Source organism: Apteryx mantelli, unplaced genomic scaffold (assembly GCF_036417845.1).
Source record: "Apteryx mantelli isolate bAptMan1 unplaced genomic scaffold, bAptMan1.hap1 HAP1_SCAFFOLD_223, whole genome shotgun sequence".
Classification (NCBI taxonomy): Eukaryota; Metazoa; Chordata; class Aves; order Apterygiformes; family Apterygidae; genus Apteryx; species Apteryx mantelli.
In genome coordinates this window covers 61,022-79,918 of record NW_027118577.1, presented here as the reverse complement: position 1 = coordinate 79,918, position 18,897 = coordinate 61,022, and the positions used below count along the sequence as shown (strand labels likewise).

The window sequence follows — 18,897 nt, the reverse complement described above, 5'->3', positions numbered from 1 at the left end:
GGGGGGATTTTTTTTGGGGGGGGGCGACGCATGGCTGTGGGGGGGGGGGCACGTCTTTGCCTGCAGGGACTAACACGTGAGAGCGGCCCCCCCCCCCCAAAAAAAAGGGGGGGTTGGGGGGGGGGTGGCGGGGGGGGGCAGGAGCGGGGTGCTCGCCCCCCCCCCAATCGCCGCAGCTTGCTCCCCCCCCCCCCCCGCACCCGCCACGCCGCTTCGGGGGGGGGGCCCCCCCCAAAAAAAAATTAAGGGGGGGGGCAGCCGGATGGACAGAGCGACCCCCCCCCAAAAAATGGCTGGTTGTGCCCCCCCCCCCCAAAAAAAACCCGGTGCATGCCGGGGGGGGGGGGGGGGTTGAGCCTGGGTGCGAGGATGGGGGGGGGGTGCAGTGCCCGCATGTGCCCCCCCCCCATCACGGGGTGCCCCCCCCCGCCACCCCAGGGTGCCCCCCCCCCCTTGACGGGCTCTCTCTCCCTTTCCGTGCCCCCCCCCCCGCGCCCCCCCCCCCCCCCCAGCACGCCATCGCCTTTTGTTTGAAGGAATCGGGCACTAAACCGCCGGTGGTAACGTATCGCCCCCCCCCCCCGCACGCGCCCCCCCCCCCCAAAAATGTCACCCTGGGGTGGGGGGGGCACCCTGGCACCTTTCCTTCCCCCCCCCCGCACCCGGCGTTTGGCACCCGCCCCTGCACCCCGCTGCCTCCTGCGACGCCCCCCCCCCCCCCCGCTTGGCACCCTGGGGAGGGGGCACAGGCTGCCCCCCCCCCCCCAGTCTGGCATTGCACCCTGCTCCTGGGTTGGGGGGGGGTCTGTGATGGGGGGGCACCCACGTGCCCCTTGTGTTTGGGTGGGGGCACCCATGTGCCCCCCTGGTGTGTGCTGGGGGGGGGGCACCCATGTCCCGCATGTGTTTGGGTGGGGGCACCCATGTGCCCCCCCCCTTGGTCTGCAATGGGGGGGGCACCCATGTGCCCCTTGTATTTGGGGAGGGGGCACCCATGTGCCCCCCTGGTCTGCACTGGTGGGGGCACCCATGTCCCCCATATTTTAGGGGAGGGGGCACCCATGTGCCCCCCTGGTGTGTGCTGGGGGGGGCACCCATGTGCCCCTTGTATTTGGGGAGAGGGCACCCATGTGCCCCATATTTTAGGGGAGGGGGCACCCATGTGCCCCCCTGGTCTGTGCCGGGGGGGGCACCCATGTCCCCCATGTATTTGGGGAGGGGGCACCCATGTGCCCCCCTGAGTTTGCGCTGGGGGGGGGCACCCACGTCCCCCATATTTTAGGGGAGGGGGCAACCCATGTGCCCCCCTGGTCTGTGCCGGGGGGGGCACCCATGTGCCCCCCAGGTGTGTGCTGGGGGGGGCACCCATGTCTCCTGTATTATAGAGAAGGGGGCACCCATGTGCCCCCCTGGTCTGCGCTGGGGGGGGCACCCATGTGCCCCATGTATTTGGGTGGGGGCACCCATGTGCCTCCCTTGGTGTGTGCTGGGGGGGGGCACCCATGTCCCCCCATGTATTTGGGGAGGGGGCACCCATGTGCCCCCCCGGTGTGTGCTGGGGGGGGCACCCATGTCCCCCTTGTATTTGGGGAGGGGGGCACCCATGTGCCTCATGCATTTGGGTGAGGGCACCCACATCCCCCACGTGTTTGGGGGGGGGGCACCCATGTGCCCCGTATATTAAGGGAGGGGGCACCCACGTCCCCCATGTATTAGGGGAGGGGGCACCCACGTCCCCTATGTATTTGGGGGGGGGGCACCCATGTGCCCCGTGCATTTGGGGAGGGGGCACCCACGTGCCCCATGTATTAGGGGAAGGGGGCACCCACTCCCCTACGCCTTGCTGGGTGTGGGTGGGGGGCACCCAAGGTGGGGGGGGGGGCCTTGCAGGAGCGTCTGTCTGTCCGTGCCCCCCCCCCCCCGGCGCTGCATGTGCCCCCCCCCCCCGGGTCCCGCTCGTCCTTGCACGTTTTGGGGGGGGGGGGGAGGAAGAAACCAACGCATGTTGCGGGGGGGGGGGGCCCATTCGCGCACGCTGTGGGGGGGGTGGCAACAGGGTGGGGGGGGGCGACACCCACGTGGCCTTGACCCCCCCGGGTGCCCCCCCCGCTATGTGTGTGCCCCCCCCCATAGATCCGCTACCGCAAGGACAAGGTGCCCCCCAAGCAGACGCCCTGCTTCCCCCCCGTGGCCGCCATGAAGGACCTGGCCAGCGGCGGGGGCCCTGGCCGCCACCATCCACTACTACTGCCCCGACGCCCTGCGCCTCGAGGGTGAGCGGGGGGGGGGGGACACCGGGGGGGGGTCCCTGAGGGGGGGGGTCACGGGGGGGGGGACACGGGGGGGGGCCTTGGGGGCTGGGTGGGGGGGGAGACCCTGGCCGCCACCGTCCACTACTACTGCCCCGACGCCCTGCGCCTCGAGGGTGAGCGGGGGGGGGGGACACCGGGGGGGGGGGACACGGGGGGGGACACGGGGGGGGTTGGGGGCTGGGGGGGGGGGGGCCCTGGCCGCCACCATCCACTACTACTGCCCCGACGCCCTGCGCCTCGAGGGTGAGCGGGGGGGGGGGACACCGGGGGGGGGGACACGGGGGGGGGGACACGGGGGGGGTCCCCTGGGGGCTGGGGGGGGGTTGGGTGCTGGGGGGGGGGGGAGACCCTGGCCGCCACCATCCACTACTACTGCCCCGACGCCCTGCGCCTCGAGGGTGAGCGGGGGGGGGGGACACCGGGGGGGGGGACACGGGGGGGGGGGGACACGGGGGGGGTCCCCTGGGGGCTGGGGGGGGGGTTGGGTGCTGGGGGGGGGGGAGACCCTGGCCGCCACCATCCACTACTACTGCCCCGACGCCCTGCGCCTCGAGGGTGAGCGGGGGGGGGGGGGACACCGGGGGGGGTCCCTGAGGGGGGGGGACACGGGGGGGGGGATGTCCCCGGGGGGGGGGTCCTTGGGGGCTGGGGGGGGGGGGGAGACCCTGGCCGCCACCGTCCGCTGCTGCTGCCCCGACGCCCCTGCGCCTCGAGGGGTGAGCGGGGGGGGGTCCCTGAGGGGGGGGACACGGGGGGGGGGCACCGGGGGGGGGGACACGGGGGGGGGTGTCCCCGGGGGGGGGTCCTTGGGGCTGGGGGGGAGGGAGACCCTGGCCGCCACCATCCACTACTACTGCCCCGACGCCCTGCGCCTCGAGGGTGAGCGGGGGGGGGGGTCCTGAGGGGGGGGGGGGCACGGGGGGGGTCCCTGAGGGGGGGGGGACACGGGGGGGGGGGCGCGGGGGGGGGGTCCTTGGGGGCTGGGGGGGGGGGGGAGACCCTGGCCGCCACCATCCACTACTACTGCCCCGACGCCCTGCGCCTCGAGGGTGAGCGGGGGGGGGGGCACCGGGGGGGGGGGACACGGGGGGGGGGTGTCCCCGGGGGGGGTCCCCTGGGGGCTGGGGGGGGGGGAGACCCTGGCCGCCACCGTCCGCTGCTGCTGCCCCGACGCCCTGCGCCTCGAGGGTGAGCGGGGGGGGGGGGGGACACGGGGGGGGGGGACACGGGGGGGGTCCCCTGGGGGCTGGGGGGGGGGTTGGGTGCTGGGGGGGGGGGGCCCTGGCCGCCACCATCCACTACTACTGCCCCGACGCCCTGCGCCTCGAGGGTGAGCGGGGGGGGGGGGGCACCGGGGGGGGGGGTCCCTGAGGGGGGGGGGACACGGGGGGGGGGGAGACACGGGGGGGGTCCCCTGGGGGCTGGGGGGGGGGAGACCCTGGCCACCACCATCCGCTGCTGCTGCCCCGACGCCCTGCGCCTCGAGGGGTGAGCGGGGGGGGGGGGTCCTGAGGGGGGGGGACACGGGGGGGGGTGTCCCCGGGGGGGTGTCCCCGGGGGGGGCGCGGGGGGGGGACACGGGGGGGGGTCCCCTGGGGGCTGGGGAGGGGGGAGACCCTGGCCGCCACCATCCGCTGCTGCTGCCCCGACGCCCTGCGCCTCGAGGGTGGGGGGGGCACTGGGGGGGGGTCTCTGAGGGGGGGGGGACACGGGGGGGGGTGTCCCCGGGGGGGGGGGGGGTCCTTGGGGCTGGGTGGGGGGGGGGGAGACCCTGGCCGCCACCGTCCGCTGCTGCTGCCCCGACGCCCTGCGCCTCGAGGGTGAGCGGGGGGGGGGGGGGGGACACGGGGGGGGTCCCCTGGGGGCTGGGGGGGGGGTTGGGTGCTGGGGGGGGGGGAGACCCTGGCCGCCACCGTCCGCTGCTGCTGCCCCGACGCCCTGCGCCTCGAGGGTGAGCGGGGGGGGGGGGGGGACACGGGGGGGGTCCCCTGGGGGCTGGGGGGGGGGGTTGGGTGCTGGGGGGGGGGGGAGACCCTGGCCGCCACCGTCCGCTGCTGCTGCCCCGACGCCCTGCGCCTCGAGGGTGAGCGGGGGGGGGGGGGACACGGGGGGGGTCCCCTGGGGGCTGGGGGGGGGGTTGGGTGCTGGGGGGGGGGAGACCCTGGCCGCCACCGTCCGCTGCTGCTGCCCCGACGCCCTGCGCCTCGAGGGTGAGCGGGGGGGGGGCGCCGGGGGGGGTCCCCTGGGGCTGGGGGGGGGTTGGGTGCTCGGGGGGGGGGGCTGGGTGCAATGTGGGGTCATGTCTTGGGGGGGGGGGGGTGGGACATGGGGCACCCTGAGGTCGGGGGCACCCAGGGTGCAGGGGGGGCAGTTTGTGGGGGGGGGGCAAATTATCCCTCCCCGGGGGGGGCAGTTTGGGGAGGGGTGGGGAGATTATCCCTTCCTGGAGGGGGGGGGTCACCCAGCTCTGGGGGGGGGGCAGTTTGGGGGGGGTTATTCCTCCCCGGGGGGGGGCAGTTGGGGGGGGCAGATTATCCCTCCTCGCGGAGGGGGGGTCACCCAGCTCTGGGGGGGGGGCAGTTTGGGGGGGGGTATTCCTCCCGAGGGGGGGGGGTCACCCATGGCGGGGGGGGGGCAGTTTGGGGGGGGACAAATTATCCCTCCCCAAGGGGGGGGGTTAATCCCTCCTTGGGGCTGCCGGGGGGGGGGCAGTTTCGGGGAGGGGGGGGCAAATTATCCCTCCCCAAGGGGGGGGGGTTTAATCCCCCCTTGGGTCTTCCAGGACCAGATGCTCCAGCCCCGGGGGTGGGGGGGGACCCATGTGCGGGGGGGGGGGCAGTTTGGGGGGGGGGCAAATTATCCCTCCCTGGGGGGGGGGGGAGGATTAATCCCTCCTTGGGGCTGCCGGGGGGGGGCAGTTTCGGGGAGGGGGGGGCAAATTATCCCTCCCCTGGGGGGGTTTAATCCCTCCTTGGGGTCTTCCAGGACCAGATGCTCCAGCCCCGGGGGTGGGGGGGGACCCATGGTGCGGGGGGGGGGGGAAGTTTGGGGGGGGGAAAATTATCCCTCCCCGGGCAGGGGGGAATAATCCTTCCTTGGGGCTGCCGGGGGGGGGCAGTTTTTTGGGGGGGGCAAATTATCCCTCCCCAAGGGGGGGGGGGTTAATCCCTCCTTGGGTCTTCCAGGACCAGATGCTCCAGCCCCGGGGGGTGGGGGGGGGCAGTTTCGGGGGGGGCAAATTATCCCTCCCTGGGGGGGGGGGGGAGGATTAATCCCTCCTTGGGGCTGCCGGGGGGGGGGCAGTTTCGGGGAGGGGGGGGGCAAATTATCCCTCCCCTGGGGGGGGTTTAATCCCTCCTTGGGGTCTTCCAGGACCAGATGCTCCAGCCCCGGGGGTGGGGGGGGACCCATGGTGCGGGGGGGGGGGGAAGTTTGGGGGGGGGAAAATTATCCCTCCCCGGGCAGGGGGGGAATAATCCTTCCTTGGGGCTGCCGGGGGGGGGGCAGTTTTTTTGGGGGGGGCAAATTATCCCTCCCCAAGGGGGGGGGGTTAATCCCTCCTTGGGTCTTCCAGGACCAGATGCTCCAGCCCCGGGGGTGGGGGGGGGCAGTTTCGGGGGGGGCAAATTATCCCTCCCCGGGCGGGGGGGGGGGATTAATCCCTCCTTGGGGCTGCCGGGGGGGGGGCAGTTTTGGGGAGGGGGGGCAAATTATCCCTCCCTGGGGGGCTTAATCCCTCCCTGCAGCTGCCAGTTCTGGGTGCTCCAGCCCCATTTGGGGGGGATGGGGACACCCCACGGTGGCGGCGGTGGGTGACGGTGGGGGGGGGCAGCCCGGGCAGGCCCCCCCCCGCCCCGTGACCCCCCCCCACCGGTGCCCCCCCCCCCCGCAGACGTGTGCCTCAAGGAGACCATGTCGGTGGCCGACAGCCTGTACAACCTGCAGCTGGTGCGCGAGTTCTGCGGCCGCTACCTGGGCGCCCGCTGCCCCCCTCGCCCTCGAGGACCTGCTCTACATGCCCCCCGCCCTCAAGGTGCCCCCCCCCCCCCCGGCGACGCTAGGGGACACTGGGGACTTGGCGTGGGGGTGGGGGACGCTGGGGACGGGGGGGGGCGTCGGGGACGCGGGGGGCGTCGGAGGCACGGGGACATTGGGGACACTGGGGGACATGGGGGGGCATCAGGGGCACAGGACCATGGGGGACATTGGGGACACTGGGGGCGTCAGGGGCACAAGGCCATGGGGGACATTGGGGACACTGGGGGCGTCAGGGGCACAGGGCCATGGGGGGACATTGGGACATGGGGGGGGCATCAGGGGCACAGGGCCCTGGAGGATATTGGGGGCGTGGGGGGCATCGGGGGCACAGGGACATTGGGGACATGGGAGGCATCAGGGGCACAGGGCCATGGGGGACATTGGGGACACTGGGGGCATCAGGGGCACAGGACCATGGGGGATATTGGGGGCGTGGGGGGCATCAGGGGCACAAGGACATTGGGGACATGGGGGGGCATCAGGGACACAGGGCCATGGGGGATATTGGGGGCGTGGGGGGCATCAGGGGCACAAGGACATTGGGGACATGGGGGGGCATCAGGGACACAGGGCCATGGGGGATATTGGGGACATGGGGGGCATCAGGGGCACAAGGACATTGGGGACCTGGGGGGGGCATCAGGGGCACAAGGCCATGGGGGACACTGGGGGCGTCAGGGGCACAAGGCCATGGGGGACATTGGGGACACTGGGGGGCGTCAGGGGCACAGGACCATGGGGGACATTGGGGACACTGGGGGCGTCAGGGGCACAGGGCCATGGGGGACATTGGGGACACTGGGGGCATCAGGGGCACAAGGCCATGGGGGACATTGGGGACACTGGGGCGTCAGGGGCACAGGACCATGGGGGGACATTGGGGGCGTGGGGGGGCATCAGGGGCACAAGGACACTGGGGACATGGGGGGGGCATCAGGGACACAGGGCCATGGGGGACATTGGGGACACTGGGGGCATCAGGGGCACAAGGCCATGGGGGACATTGGGGACACTGGGGGCGTCAGGGGCACAGGACCATGGGGGACATTGGGGACACTGGGGGTGTCAGGGGCACAGGGCCATGGGGGACATTGGGGACACTGGGGGCATCAGGGGCACAAGGCCATGGGGGACATTGGGGACACTGGGGGCGTCAGGGGCACAGGACCATGGGGGACATTGGGGGCGTGGGGGGCATCAGGGGCACAAGGACACTGGGGACATGGGGGGGCATCAGGGGACACAGGGCCATGGGGATATTGGGGACATGGGGGGCATCAGGGGCACAAGGACATTGGGGACCTGGGGGGGGCATCAGGGGCACAAGGCCATGGGGGACACTGGGGGCGTCAGGGGCACAAGGCCATGGGGAACATTGGGGACACTGGGGGCGTCAGGGGCACAAGGCCGTGGAGAACATTGGGGACCTGGGGGGCATCAGGGGCACAAGGACATTGGGGACACGGGGCATCAGCGGAACAGGGCCATGGGGGACATTGGGGACATGGGGGGGGCATCAGGGGCACAAGGCCATGGGGACATTGGGGACCTGGGGAGGCATCAGGGGCACAGGGGCCATGAGGGGACATGGGGGACAGAGGGGGGCGTCAGGGGCACAGGGCCCTGGGGGATATTGGGGGCGTGGGGGGCATCAGGGGCACAGGGACATTGGGGACACTGGGGACATGGGGGGGCATCAGGGGCACAAGGCCGTGGGGGATGTTGGGGGGACACAGGGGGCCTCAGGGACACAAGGCCATGGGGGACATTGGGGACACTGGGGGCATCAGGGGCACAGGGTCACGAGGGGACATGGGGGACAGAGGGGAGCGTCAGGGGCACAGGGCCCTGGGGGATATTGGGGACACTGGGGGCATCGGGGGCACAAGGACATTGGGGGATATTGGGGGACACTGGGGGCATCAGGGGCACAGGGCCATGGGGGACACGAGACATCAGGAGCACGGGGCCATGGGGGGGACGTTGGGGACACTGGGGGACATTGGGGCCGTGGGGGGCCACGGGGGACATCAGGGACACAGGACCATGGGGGACATGGGGGGGGGAACATCAGGGACACAGGGCCATGGGGACACAGGGACATGGGGGGGGGACATCAGGGACACAGGGCCATGGGGAGACTTTGGGGCCATGGGGGACACTGGGGACGTCAGGGGCACAGGGCCATGGGGGACACGGGGGACATGGAGGAGGGGGACATCAGGGACACAGGGCCATGGGGGACATGGGGACATGGGGGGGGACATCAGGGGCACAGGGCATGGGGGACACGGGGACATGGGGGGGGACATCAGGGGCACAGGGCCATGGGGGACATGGGGACATGGGGGGGGGGACATCAGGGGCACAGGGCCATGGGGGACACGGGGACATGGGGGGGGACATCAGGGACACAGGGCCATGGGGACATGGGGACTTGGGGGGGGGGACATCAGGGGCACAGGGCCATGGGGGACACGGGGACATGGAGGAGGGGGGACATCAGGGACACAGGACCATGGGGGACATGGGGACATGGGGGGGGGGGACACTGGCATCACGGGGGACGTGGCCGGGGCGGGGGGGGGGGGGGGGGGGAGGATCAGGAACACACGGCCACGGGGGGGAGGGGGGGACATTGGGGACACCGGGGTGACACCGGGGGAGGGGGGGGGGGCCGTGCCCATCGCCACCCCCCCCCCCCGCCCAGATCAACGTGGGGGTCTTCCTCGCCGAGCTCTTCCTCTGCTTCGAGGTGCTGCGGCCCCCCTTCGTGCGCCCCAAGGACCTGGGGGGGCTCCCAGGTACCCGCGGGGGGGGGGGGGACACCCCTGGGTTCCTGATTTGGGGGGGGGGGGTCCCTGTCGGTCCTGGGGGGGGGGCGAGTGGGGGGGGTCCTGGGGTTCTGGTGGGGGGGGGGAGTGGGGGGGCACCCGCATCGTGGGGGGGGGAAGGAGGGGGGGCCTGGGTGTTGGGGGGGGGAGTTGGGGGGGACACTGGGGGGGGCCCTGGGGGGGTCCTGACATGGGATTGGGGGGGGCCCTGGGGGGGGGTCCTGGCACATGGGGGGGGGCCCTGGCATGGGAGGGGGGGACACTGGGGGGGGGGTCCTGGCACATGGGGGGGGGCCCTGGCATGGGATGGGGGGGCCCTGGGGGGGTCCTGGCACATGGGGGGGGCCCTGGCATGGGATGGGGGACACTGGGGGGGTCCTGGCACATGGGGGGGCCCTGGCATGGGATGGGGGGACACTGGGGGGGTCCTGGCACATTGGGGGGGGCCCTGGCGTGGGATGGGTGCCCTGGCGTGGGATGGGGGGACACTGGGGGGGTCCTGGCACATGGGGGGGGCCCTGGCATGGGATGGGGGGACACTGGGGGGGTCCTGGCACATTGGGGGGGCCCTGGCGTGGGATGGGGGGGGCCCTGGCATGGGATGGGGGGGACACTGGGGGGGGGTCCTGAAACATGGGGGGGGGCCTGGCACGGGATGGGGGGGCCCTGGGGGGGGTCCTGGCACGTGGGGGGGGCCCTGGCATGGGATGGGGGGACACTGGGGGGGGGTCCTGGCACGTGGGGGGGGCCCTGGCATGGGTGGGGGGGCCCTGGGGGGGGGTCCTGGCATGGGGGGGCCCTGGGGTGGGATGGGGGGACCCTGGGGGGGGCACCGGCACATGGGGGGGGGCCCTGATAAATGGGGGGGGCCCCTGGCGTGGGATGGGGGGGGGTCATGGGGGGGGTGCTGGCACATGGAGGGGGGGTCATGGGATGGGGGGGGGCCCTGAGGGGACCCCGACATGGGTGGGGGGGGCACTGGGGGGGGGCACCCGCTCCACCCCCCCCCCCCATCTCGCAGAGTCGCCGGGGTGCCAGCGACGCCCCGACGCCCAACAGCAGGTGAGGGGCTGGGGGGGGGGGGGGGCTCAGGGTGCCCCCCCCCACCCCACATCATGGGTGGGGGGGGGGGGGCGCCGGGTGCCCCCCCGCTCACCCCCGTTTCGTGTCCCCCCCCCCAAAGCAGCTCCCCCGTCTTCAACCTCCGGCACCCGCTGCTGCCGGGGGGGCCGCCCCCCCCCTCGCTGCGGGGGGGCCCAGGTGAGCCCCCGGCGGGGGGGGGGGCCGGCCGTGGTTTTTGGGGGGTCCCCCCCCCTCTCCAGGATTGATTGGGGGGGCTTTTGTGGGGGGGGGGTGTTAATGGGCTTTGGGGCAGCTGGAAAAGGGGGGGGGTTGGGGGGGATTTGGGGGTTCACGGGCCTGTTGGGGGGCTGGGGGGGGTCTGTAGGGGTGGGGGGGGTGTAGGGTGCACCCGGGGGGGGGCACGGTGTGGGGGGGGGGGCTGGGGGGTGCGCTGGGGAGGGGGCATGGAGCTGTGGGGGGGGGGGGCTGGGGGGTGCCCTGGGGGGGCTTTGGGGGTGCTGGGGTGGTTTTATGGGTGCTGGGGTGCATTGGGTGGGCTCTAGGGGTGCTGGGGTGCACTGGGGGGCTTTGGGGTGCACTGGGGGGGCTGGGGGGGTGCACAGGGGGGTCTTTATGGGTGCTGGGGTGCACCGGGGGGCTGTGGGTATTTTAGGGTGCCCTAGGGGGCTGTGGGGTGCACCGGGGGGGCTGTGGGGGTTGTGGGGTGCACTGGGGGGGCTTTATGGGTGCTGGGGTGCACTGGGGGGGCTGTGGGGGGCTGTGGGGTGCACTGGGGGGGCTTTGGGGGTGCTGGTGTGCACTGGGGGGGCTGTGGGGTGCACCGGGGGGCTGTGTGGGTTTTGGGGTGCACTGGGGGCTGTGGGGGTGCACTGGGAGGCTTTGGGGTGCATTGGGGGGGCTGTGGGGGTTTTGGGGTGCACTGGGGGGCCTTTAGGGGTGCTGGGGTGCACTGGGGGTGCACTGGGGGGCTTTGGGGGTGCTGGGGTGCACTGGGGGGTTGTGGGGTGCACTGGGGGGCTTTAGGGGTGCTGGGGTGCACTGGGGGTCCACTGGGGGGGCTGTGGGGGTTGTGGGGTGCACTGGGGGATGGGGGGTGCACAGGGGGGGCTGTGGGGGTTGTGGGGTGCACTGGGGGGGCTTTATGGGTGCTGGGGTGCACTGGGAAGGCTTTGGGGGTGCTGGGGGGCTGTGGGGGTTTTGGGGTGCACTGGGGGGCTGTGGGGTGCACTGGGAAGGCTTTGGGGGTGCTGGTGTGCACTGGGGGGGCTGTGGGGTGCACCGGGGGGGCTGTGGGGGTTTTGGGGTGCACTGGGAGGGCTTTGGGGGTGCTGGGGTGCACTGGGGGGGTTGTGGGGTGCACTGGGGTGGCTTTATGGGTGCTGGAGTGTACTGGGGGGCTGTGGGGTGTACTGGGGGGGATCTGGGGGTGCACTGGGGGGGCTGTGGGGGTTTTGGGGTGCACTGGGGGGCTTTGGGGGGGCTGGGGTGCACTGGGGGTGCACTGGGGGGCTGTGGGGGTTTTGGGGTGCACTGGGGGGATGTGGGGTGCACTGGGGGGGCTGTGGGGGTTGTGGGGTGCACTGGGGGGATGTGGGGTGCACTGGGGGGGCTGTGGGGGTTGTGGGGTGCACTGGGGGGGCTTTATGGGTGCTGGGGTGCACTGGGAAGGCTTTGGGGGTGCTGGGGGGCTGTGGGGGTTTTGGGGTGCACTGGGGGGCTGTGGGGTGCACTGGTTGGGCTTTATGGGTGCTGGGGTGCACTGGGGGTACACTGGGGCCTGTGGGGGTGCTGGGGTGCACTGGGGGGGGGCTGTGGGGATTTTGGGGTGCACCGGGGGGGCTGTGTGGGTTTTGGGGTGCACTGGGGGGGCTGTGGGGGTTTTGGGGTGCACTGGTTGGGCTTTATGGGTGCTGGGGTGCACTGGGGTACACTGAGGCCTGTGGGGGTGCTGGGGTGCACTGGGGGGTGCTGTGGGGATTTTGGGGTGCACCGGGGGGGCTGTGTGGGTTTTGGGGTGCACTGGGGGGTTGTGGGGTGCACTGGGGGGCTTTGGGGTGCATTGGGGGGGCTTTAGGGGTGCTGGGGTGCACGGGGGGGCTGGGGGGTGCACCGGGGGGGCTGTGGCGGTTTTGGGGTGCACTGGGGGGGCCCATGGGGGTTGGGGGGGGCGGTGTGACTCCCTGCCCCCCCCCCAGGCACCCTGCACCCCTCGCCCTCGCTGCCCCACGTCGAGGGGGCCTTCGGCAAGGCCTGGAGCAAGAAGCCGCTGAGGTGAGGGGGGGCCCCGGGGGGGCTGCGGGGGGGGGGGGCCTGGGTGCCATGGGGGGGCTGGAGGGGGGCCTGGGTGCCATGGGGTGGGATGTGGGGGGCAGTGGGTGCCGTGCGGGGCTGGAGGGGTGCCCGGGTGCCATGGGGCAACCGTGAGGAGCAGGGCGGGGAATGGGTGCTGTGGGGGCCTGGTGGGTGCAATGGGTGCCATGGGGGGGGCAAGTGGGTGCCATGGGGAGCAGTTGGGTGCAATAGGTGTCATGGGGGGGGCAGGTGGGTGTCATGGGGGGCAGTTGGGTGCAACGGGTGTCATGGGGAGCAGTTGGGTGCAATAGGTGTCATGTGGGGCAGTTGGGTGCAATGGGTGCTGGGGGGGGGCAGGTGGGTGCAAGAGGTGCCATGGGGAGCAGTTGGGTGCCATGGGAGGCAGTTGGGTGCAATAGGTGTCATGGGGAGCAGTTGGGTGCCCTGGGGGGCAGTTGGGTACAATAGGTGTCATGGGGGGCAGTTGGGTGCAATGGGGAGCAGTTGGGTGCAATAGGTGTCATGGGGAGCAGTTGAGTGCAAGAGGTGCCATGGGGGGGGGGGCAGTTGGGTGTCATGGGGAGCAGCTGGGTGTCATGGGGGGCAGTTAGGTGCAATAGGTGTCATGGGGAGCAGTTGGGTGCAATGGGGAGCAGCTGGGTGCAACAGGTGCCATGGGGGGCAGCTGGGTGCAATAGGTGTCATGGGGAGCAGCTGGGTGCCATGGGGGGGCAGCTGGGTGCAATAGGTGTCATGTGGGGCAGTTGGGTGCAATAGGTGTCATGGGGAGCAGTTGGGTGCAACAAGGTGCTATGGGGAGCAGTTGGGTGCAATAGGTACCATGAGGAGCAGTTGGGTGCAATAGGTGCCATGGGGGGGCAGTTGGGTGCCATGGGGGGCAGTTGGGTGCAATAGGTGTCATGAGGAACAGGTAGGTGCAATAGGTTCCATGGGGAGCAGCTGGGTGTCATGGGGAGCAGCTGGGTGCAAGAGGTGCCATGAGGAACAGTTGGGTGCAAGAGGTGCCATGGGGAGCAGTTGGGTGCCATGGGGGGCAGTTGGGTGCAATAGGTGCCATGGGGGGCAGTTGGGTGCCATGGGGGCAGTTGGGTGCAATAGGTGTCATGAGGAACAGGTAGGTGCAATAGGTTCCATGGGGAGCAGCTGGGTGTCATGGGGAGCAGCTGGGTGCAAGAGGTGCCATGAGGAACAGTTGGGTGCAAGAGGTGCCATGGGGGGGCAGTTGGGTGCCATGAGGAACAGTTGGGGTGCAATAGGTGCCATGTGGGGCAGTTGGGTGCCATGGGGGGCAGTTGGGTGCAATAGGTGTCATGAGGAACAGGTAGGTGCAATAGGTTCCATGGGGAGCAGCTGGGTGTCATGGGGAGCAGCTGGGTGCAAGAGGTGCCATGAGGAACAGTTGGGTGCAAGAGGTGCCATGGGGGGGCAGTTGGGTGCCATGAGGAACAGTTGGGTGCAAGAGGTGCCATGTGGGGCAGTTGGGTGTCATGGGGGGCAGCTGGGTGTCATGGGGGGGGCAGCTGGGTGCCATGGGGAGCAGTTGGGTGCAATAGGTGTCATGGGGAGCAGTTGGGTGCAATAGGTGTCATGGGAACAGTTGGGTGCAAGAGGTGCCATGGGGGGGCAGTTGGGTGCCATGAGGAACAGTTGGGTGCAAGAGGTGCCATGGGGGGGCAGTTGGGTGCCATGAGGAACAGTTGGGTGCAAGAGGTGCCATGTGGGGCAGTTGGGTGTCATGGGGGGCAGTTGGGTGCAATAGGTGCCATGTGGGGCAGTTGGGTGCCATGGGGGGCAGTTGGGTGCAATAGGTGTCATGGGGGGCAGCTGGGTGCCATGGGGGGGGCAGCTGGGTTCCATGGGGAGCAGTTGGGTGCAATAGGTGTCATGGGGGGCAGTGGGGGTGCGATAGGTGTCATGGGAACAGTTGGGTGCAAGAGGTGCAACGGGGGGGCAGTTGGGTGCCTGGGCGCCGCGGCGACGGGGGGGGGGTGAGGGAGACCCCTGGGGACCTCGGGGTGACACCGCAGCGCCCCCCCACCCCACCCCACCCCCCCCCGCCCCCCGCAGCCACCCGCTCTCGCAGGCCGTCTCCTTCAGCATCCCCTTCGGGCTCGACAGCGACGTCGACATCGTCATGGGCAACCCCGTGGGTGCCGCCTTGGCCCGCTCGGCCAGCACCGACAGCCTGGCGCCCCCCCGGCGCCGCCCCGGCCCCCCGGCGCCCCCCCGGCCTCGCCGCTGCCTCCTCTGCCTCCGCCGCTGCCTCCCCGGAGCTGCCCACCATCGAGGAGGCCCTGCACATCATCCACAGCTCCGAGCGCCTCCTGCCCGACGGCGCCCCCGACGCCTTCTACCTCCACTCGCCCGAGCCCCCCACCCCAAAAAACCTCCCCCTGCCCCCCCGGAACCGCCAAGCGCCCCCGGACGGCGACGGTGCCCCGTTGCCCAGTGGGGCCACCACCACCACCATCACCACCGCCACGCAGGAACCCGCCGTGAAGATGACCAGCTTCGCCGAGCGCAAGAAGAAGCTGGAGGAGGCGGCCGGCGCGACGTCCAAGGCGCCCGCCGAGGAGGAGGAAGAGGAGGAGGAGGACGCCGCCGGCGGCCCCGGCCGCAGCCCTGCCCTCGCTTCCGAGATGAACCAGCTGGGCGCCCGCCTGGAGGAGAAGCGGCGGGCCATCGAGGCGCAGAAGAAGCGCATCGAGGCCATCTTCGCCAAGCACCGCCAGCGCCTGGGCAAGAGCGCCTTCCTGCAGCTCAAGCGCCCCGAGGGCGCCGGGCCCCAGCACCCGCAGGAGGGTGATGATGATGATGAAGAAGAGGACGGCAACGTCGGGAAGAAGCAGGTCACCTTCTCACCGGAGGTGGTCAAAGCTGGTGGTGGCCCGGAGGGCGAAGCCGGCGCCTACGACGAAGCGGTGGCCAAGCTCAACGCGGCGCTCAGCACCCTGCAGCTCGACATGCAGCGCTTGAGCCGGCAGCAGGAGCGGCTGCTGCAGTAGCAGCGCCCGGCGGGTGCCACCACCCGCTGCCACCGGTGGCCAAGCCTGGGTCATCCCGGCGCCCAAAGCCACCCGCGCCGCTGCCGGCCGCCCTCCGGCTTCTCCTTCGCCTTCCCGCAAAACGCCGGCTCCTCCTCGCTCGCCCCAAAGCGGCGCCCGCAAGCCGCCCGCCGCTGCCACCGCCGCCGTCACCCCCCGCAGCCCCCGGCGCCCCGCCGAGCTCCGCCTGCCGCCCCTGACACGGGTGCTGACGCCACCCCACGACGTGGACACCCTGCCCCACCTGCGCAAGTTCTCGCACCAGCCGGGTGCCCGTGCAGACCCGCTCCTCCATCCACTTCTCCGAAGAGGAGGATGATGACGATGACGATGATGGGCAGGAGGAAGGCACCGCCGGCGCTGCCACTGCTGCTGCCTCCGAGCTGGAGACCCGCGGCAACTTGCGGCCCGCTGCCACCGGCGCCCGGGTCTCGGGTGACGGCACCAGCGACGCGTCCTCGCCGGGCGAGCGCCGCGCCAGCCTCGTGGAGGTGCCGCTGGGCAGCTTGCGGGCGCCGGAGCACGAGGGCCGAGGGCGACTCGCTGGAGGGTTCGCCCACCGAGAGCGCCGAGCCCCGCGCCAGCCTCGGCTTCTTCTTCAAGGTGAGGGGGCGGACGCGGTGGCGTGGGGCTGAGGGACGTGGGGACACAAGGATGGGGGACACGGGATATAGGGATGTGGTGGCATGGGGCTGAGGGACGTGGGGACACAAGGATGGAGGAGATGGGACATAGGAACGTGGTGTCATGGGGCTGAGGGACATGGGGACGTGGTGGTATGGGGCTGAGGGACGTGGGGGACACAAGGATGGAGGAGACAGGACATAGGGATGTGCTGGCATGGGGCTGAGGGACATGGGGGACGTGGTGGTATAGGGCTGAGGGACATGAGGACACAAGGATGGGGAGATGGGACATAGGAACGTGGTGGCATGGGACTGAGGGACGTGAGGACACAAGGATGGGGGGACACAGGACACAGGGATGTGCTGGCACGGGGCTGAGGGCATGAGGACACAAGGATGGGGGAGATGGGACATAGGGCCGTGGTGGCATGGGGCTGAGGGACATGGGGACGTGGTGTCATGAGGCTGAGGGACATAAGGACGTGGTAGCATGGGGCTGAGGGACATGCGGACACAAGGATGGGGGAGGTGGGACATAGGAACGTGGTGGCATGGGGCTGAGGGCATGAGGACACAAGGATGGGGGAGATGGGACATAGGGCCGTGGTGGCATGGGGCTGAGGGACATGGGGACGTGGTGTCATGAGGCTGAGGGACATAAGGACGTGGTAGCATGGGGCTGAGGGACATGCGGACACAAGGATGGGGGAGGTGGGACATAGGAACGTGGTGGCATGGGGCTGAGGGCATGAGGACACAAGGATGGGGGAGATGGGACATGGTGTCATGGGGCTGAGGGAGATGGGGACGTGGTGGCATGGGTCTGAAGGACATGAGGACACAAGGATGGGGGGAGACGGGGCCTAGGGCCATGGTGGCATGGTGCTGAGGGACATGGGGACACAAGGATGGGGGAGATGGGGCCATGGTGGCATGGGGCTGAGGGACATGGGGACACAAGGATGGGGGAGACGGGACCTAGGGCCATGGTGACATGGGTCTGAAGGACATGAAGACCCAAGGGTGGGGGAGACAGGGCCCAGGGCTGTGGTGGCACGGGGCTGAGGGCCATGAAGACCCAAGGATGGGGGAGACGGGACCTAGGCCCGTGGTGACATGGGTCTGAAGGCCATGAAGACCCAAGGATGGGGGAGACGGGGACCTAGGCCCGTGGTGACATGGGTCTGAAGGACATGAAGACCCAAGGATGGTGGAGATGGGACCTAGGGCGGTGGTGACATGGGTCTGAAGGACATGAAGACCCAAGGATGGGGGGAGATGGGACCTAGGCCCGTGGTGGCACGGGGCTGAGGACATGAAGACCCAAGGGTGGGGGAGACAGGGCCCAGGGCCGTAGTGGCACGGGGCTGAGGGACACGGGGACACAAGGATGGGGGAGATGGGACATAGGAACGTGGTGGCACGGGGCTGAGGGCCGTGGGGCCGCAACGGGGTGGCGGCTGCCCGGTGGCGGCTGCCCAGTGACGGTGGGCGCGGCGCGGGCGCAGGCGGAGGAGAAGGGCGAGGAGGAGATGGCGCAGAAGCGGGCCAGCCTGCTCGAGCGGCAGCAGCGGCGCAGCGAGGAGGCCCGCCGCCGGCGCCAGTGGCTCGAGGCCGAGCGCGGAGAGGAAGGAGAAGGAGGAGGCCGAAGCCAGGTGAGGGCACGGGGGGGGGGTTCCCTGAAACCGCCACCCTGGGGTGCCCATGGAGGGGCTGGAGTGATGGGGGGGCTCCCTGAAACCGTCATCCTGGAATGACCATGGAGTTGGTGTGATGGAGGGGGTTCCCTGAAACCGCCACCCTGGGGTGCCCATGGAGGAGCTGGTGTGATGGAGGGGGTTCCTGAAACCACCACCCTGGGGTGCCCATGGAGGGGCTGGTGTGAATGGAGGGGGTTCCTTGAAACCACCACCCTGGGGTGCCCGTGGAGGGGGCTGGTGTGATGGAGGGGGGTTCCCTGAAACCGCCACCCTGGAGTGCCCATGGAAGAGCTGGTGTGATGGAGGGGGTTCCCTGAAACCGCCACCCTGGGGTGCCCATGGAGGGGCTGGTGTGATGGAGGGGTTCCCCAAAACCGCCACCCTGGGGTGCCCGTGGAGGGACTAGAGTGATGGAGGGGCTCCCTGAAACCGTCATCCTGGAATGCCCATGGAGGAGTTGGTGTGATGGAGGGGGTTCCCTGAAACAGCCACCCTGGGGTGCCCGTGGAGGGGCTGGTGTGATGGAGGGGGTTCCCCGAAACCGCCACCCTGGGTGCCCGTGGAGGGGCTGGTGTGATGGAGGGGGTTCCCTGAAATCGCCACCCTGGGGTGCCCATGGAGGAGCTGGTGTGATGGAGGGGGTTCCCTGAAACCGCCACCCTGGGGTGCCCGTGGAGGAGCTGGTGTGATGGGGGGGGTTCCCTGAAACCGCCACCCTGGGGTGCCCGTGGAGGAGCTGGTGTGATGGAGGGAGTTCCCTGAAACCGCCACCCTGGGGTGCCTATGGAGGAGCTGGTGTGATGGAGGGGTTCCCTGAAACCGCCACCCTGGGGTGCCCATGGAGGAGCTGGTGTGATGGAGGGGGTTCCCTGAAACCGCCACCCTGGGGTGCCCGTGGAGGAGCTGGTGTGATGGGGGGGGTTCCCTGAAACCGCCACCCTGGGGTG

General features: G+C 71.0%; 1 protein-coding gene across 1 annotated transcript in view; it reads left to right on the top strand.

Moving 5' to 3' along the window:
- CAMSAP3 (calmodulin regulated spectrin associated protein family member 3) overlaps positions 1-18,897 on the top strand; it is a 41,165-nt gene that overhangs the window by 10,877 nt on the left and 11,391 nt on the right. The window contains 16 exon segments of the mRNA XM_067317133.1: positions 513-560; positions 2,134-2,217; positions 2,219-2,273; positions 6,205-6,299; positions 6,301-6,345; positions 9,061-9,154; positions 10,206-10,246; positions 10,368-10,444; positions 10,507-10,526; positions 12,463-12,538; positions 14,648-14,808; positions 14,840-15,599; positions 15,601-15,883; positions 15,885-16,159; positions 16,161-16,227; positions 17,759-17,905. Of these exon segments, the coding sequence (XP_067173234.1) occupies positions 513-560; positions 2,134-2,217; positions 2,219-2,273; positions 6,205-6,299; positions 6,301-6,345; positions 9,061-9,154; positions 10,206-10,246; positions 10,368-10,444; positions 10,507-10,526; positions 12,463-12,538; positions 14,648-14,808; positions 14,840-15,599; positions 15,601-15,883; positions 15,885-16,159; positions 16,161-16,227; positions 17,759-17,905 (2,328 nt within the window).